The 3,403-nt window shown below is 58.4% G+C and overlaps 1 protein-coding gene across 1 annotated transcript; it reads right to left on the bottom strand.

The window, feature by feature from the left end:
- Positions 1–1,096: 1,096 nt before the first annotated feature.
- On the bottom strand, positions 1,097–3,097 carry LOC121108306. Its single transcript, XM_040655873.1, has 2 exons — positions 2,377–3,097; positions 1,097–2,196 (listed from the first exon to the last, which is right to left on the bottom strand). Exon 2 carries the CDS (start codon positions 2,114–2,116, stop codon positions 1,097–1,099), a length of 1,020 nt encoding a protein of 339 aa, XP_040511807.1. The 5' UTR covers positions 2,117–2,196; positions 2,377–3,097.
- Positions 3,098–3,403: the final 306 nt, after the last annotated feature.

The raw sequence follows: 3,403 nt of genomic DNA, 5'->3' as shown, positions 1-3,403 counted from the left end.
AGGAAGAACTCATCCTCTCTTCTGTAAAGCCTGAGTCTGGGTTACGACTGTATCACGTGCTGATGGACAAGATTTTGACCCGATCTGCAGAGGGTTTGCCCAGGTGAGCAAAAGCCTGTGTAAGTAACTGAGTCCCAGAAATCCTGTGCGGCTGTAAGCTATGCTGCGTGCTAGAAACGTGCAGCTCACATACCAGAGTGTGGTGCCACTGAAGTACATCAGAACAACTGTCAGATGATTCGGGCTGCTAGGATTGAAAGTTTCCCAGGTGGGTCTGGACTGGTAACATAAGGGTGAATTATCTTTAGCTTGGTGGGCACGTGGTACTGCCAGGAAGAGATGCAACATATAGATGGACTCAGGACTGAGAAGTGGACTTGAACGTGGGTGGTATCTTACAGATTATTCATGAGTGTGTGTCGTGGTTTTATGACTTTTGTTATCGGTACTTCACATCATAACATCATGTAGTGCACGGGGAATTAAAGAGTTAAAGCTGCAGTTCTGTGGATTGTCGATAGCTCCGTTTACCTGTCTCAGAAGAGAAGAAGTGTACGACAGCTCCCAGAAGACTTCGCTGTTCTTTTTCCATGTTCATAGCATCATAGAATCATAGAATTGCTCAGGTTGGAAAAGACCTTAAAGATGATCAAGTCCAACTACAACCTAACCATACCGCCCTAACTCTAACAACCCTCCTCCGCTAAATCATGTCCCTGGGCACCACATCCAAAGGGTTGTTGAACGCATCCAGGGGTGGTGACTCAACCACCTCCCTGGGGAGCCTATTCCCGTGCTTAACAACCCTTCCTGTAGAGTTGTTTTTCCTGATATCCAGCCTAAAGCTCCCCTGGCGCAACTTGAGGCCATTTCCCCTCGTCCTGTCACCAGTGAGAAGAGACCAACCCTGCTTTTGCTGCAGTCACCCTTTGGGTATTTGAAGAGAGCAATAAGGCGCTGAGAACACTGGCTCTCACGTGGCGCAGTGTTGGGTATGGGCGTGTGCGTGAAGGGCGAACCATCTGGAAAGATGGACACTGGGAACAGCAGGTGCTTCTCCATTTTTGTCTTTTATTGGAAAGGCGGGTGAGCCCCGCTAGAGGCGCCGGGGGGGCCGCCTCTTGCAGGGCGGAGGAGCGCGCTGGGCACTGCCGGCCCTCCTCTTTGTGGGGCGCCGGGGCCCCCCAGCCGAGCGCTTCGGGCCCCGGCCGCGAGCGGAGGAGCCGCGGCTGTGGCCCTGCTCAGAGGGACCGGCTGCCTCGGGACCCGGCTGGCCAAGACCTCTGCCTCGGGCCCCGCTGGACGTGCCGGGGAGCTCCTCCGCATCGGCACCCGTAGAGCTGCAGGAGGGCGCGGCGCTGGGGGCGACGGTCCCCTGCGGGGAGGCGGCGGGACTGGATGGGGCCGCGGGGCCGCCCTCCTGCTCCTGTGCAGCGCTGGCGTCTTCGGGCCCTCCCTCGTGCTCCTGGGCAGCGCTGAGGTCTTCGAGGCCCAGCAGCCTCCGGGCCCCCTGGCCGCACCGGCTCTCGATGGTTGTGACGAGAGCGTCGATGAGCGGTGCGGTGATGGGTCCCAGGGCGTGCTCTGCGCACTGCACCAGGGTGTCCCTGTCCGGCCCCACCTGGCACAGGAATGCCAGGATCATGCTTTTCAGCCAGCTGATCTTCCACCAGCGCTGCTCCCCGTTGCGGCGGAATTCCTGCTCCAGCCAGGGCAGCACCGGGTCGAGGATGTCACGTCTCTCCCTGAACAGTGCTGCCCAGACCTCTGGCAGGAGGCCGCCCACTCTCTCCCCCTCCGCGGCCACGGGCCCAGGAGATGGCGGCGCGGAGGGTGGACCAGACGCCGCAGAGCCGCTGGGGCCGGCGGTGGCGCTGAAGCCGGCGGGCACTGGCACCGCGGGCGGGGAGACGATGCACTCCACGTACTCGTCGTCTCCCCGCACAGAGACCCGGATGGTCTGCATGGCCATCCTGCACAGCGGGCAGCTGTCCCTCAGCCTCGCCCAGCGCTGGATGCAGCCGAGGCAGAACATGTGGTTGCATGGAATCGCGTAGGCGACGTCCTGTCGCACGTCGCGGCAGATGGAGCATGTCCATGCCTCTTCTGCGGCCATGGTCTTCTCGCTGCAGGGGCTGGGAGAACGGAGGATGACGAGTCGTTCTCCTTCACCAGAGCTGCAGCGGTGGTGTTGCACTGTGCAAGAGGAAGGGAGGTCAAGGTCACTCGCTGTCCCAGGGTGTGCAAGTCCTCAGCAGTCCCTCAGCAGGAAGCCCTGCCAAGCCCCTGACTGGGCCGCCTCGCGCTCCCCGCTGGCCCACAGGCCAGGCTCCCCGCGGCTGCCCTGAGGGACCCAGGCGTCCCCGCACCACTCACCTCCGCTGCTGCGGGTGCGCTCAGTAGAGCCCTGGCTGCCTGCTCTGGACAGGGCCAGGGAAACAGAAGCGATGCTGCGGGGTCAGGCACTGAGATACTGCGAGCAGCCCCAGGCACGACCCAGCACAGCACAGCCAAAACCTTGCTCGACCTCCAAGCCTCGCACAGCTGCTCAGCACGGTCCAGGAACGAGCCAGACTGAGCCAGGCTCTGCTGGCACCCCACTATGAGCAGCGAGGGCTAAGCAGTCACAATCCGTCACCCGGTGATGTCACAGCCCATTGCCTGGGGACATCACCGTGGGCTGTGCGCCCCCACAGCACCCGCCCATGTTTCAGATATTACCTCCTTTTCCTGTTTCTGATTTACTGTGTTGCATCCTTCATTCCCGTCCACCGTGTATGCTCTACGTTTGACATTAATGCACAGGCCTTCCTTTTTCTCTGATTAAACCAACTCTAACTGTTTGTGTACTTCCTCTGTTTCTTTGGTATTAAACTGTAGATTTTTCACTAATGCGTTACGTATAAGCTGGGTTTGGCATTCCCCTCTTCTTGCTTCAGGAACGCCCTTACAAACGTTCCCTCGTTGCTCTTCTGTCAGCACTCTCCCGGTGCTTTCCATTATCAGTTTGGGAATATCTTTCCTTCTGAGTGCTGCATCCCACCTGTGGGGAGTGGGTGCAAGTAAGATTCGGGAATCCCTTTGGGATGGCTTAAGGTGAAATAACACCCACGGCCCATCCAACAACATGTACTTTAACGGGAAATTGATACAGAACAACTATCCCGTAGGCGTTGGCCCTCTCACAGTTATACCTACCGAAAATGTGCAGTGTTATGGGAAATGAAAGTAAGCCTTGAGTTACTTAGCAACTTTTGGGAAACCTTGTCTTAGCAACTTCAGGAGGAGAGGGTGAAAGGGGGAATGGCACGTGGGGGGCGTGGAGATCCCCAGTCCTGGACCCAGCGTCTGATCTACCAGGGGGGTGTCAGGTGTGGAGGGAAAGGAGCTCCCAGGACTTGTA

This window comes from Gallus gallus, chromosome Z (genome assembly GCF_016699485.2).
Source record: "Gallus gallus isolate bGalGal1 chromosome Z, bGalGal1.mat.broiler.GRCg7b, whole genome shotgun sequence".
NCBI classification, from domain to species: Eukaryota; Metazoa; Chordata; class Aves; order Galliformes; family Phasianidae; genus Gallus; species Gallus gallus.
This window is presented reverse-complemented; position numbering and strand designations above follow the sequence as displayed.

Bases quoted from the DNA above. Each gene is read 5' to 3' on its own strand.
- LOC121108306 (XM_040655873.1), bottom strand. From the start codon at position 2,116: ATGGCCGCAGAAGAGGCATGGACATGCTCCATCTGCCGCGACGTGCGA.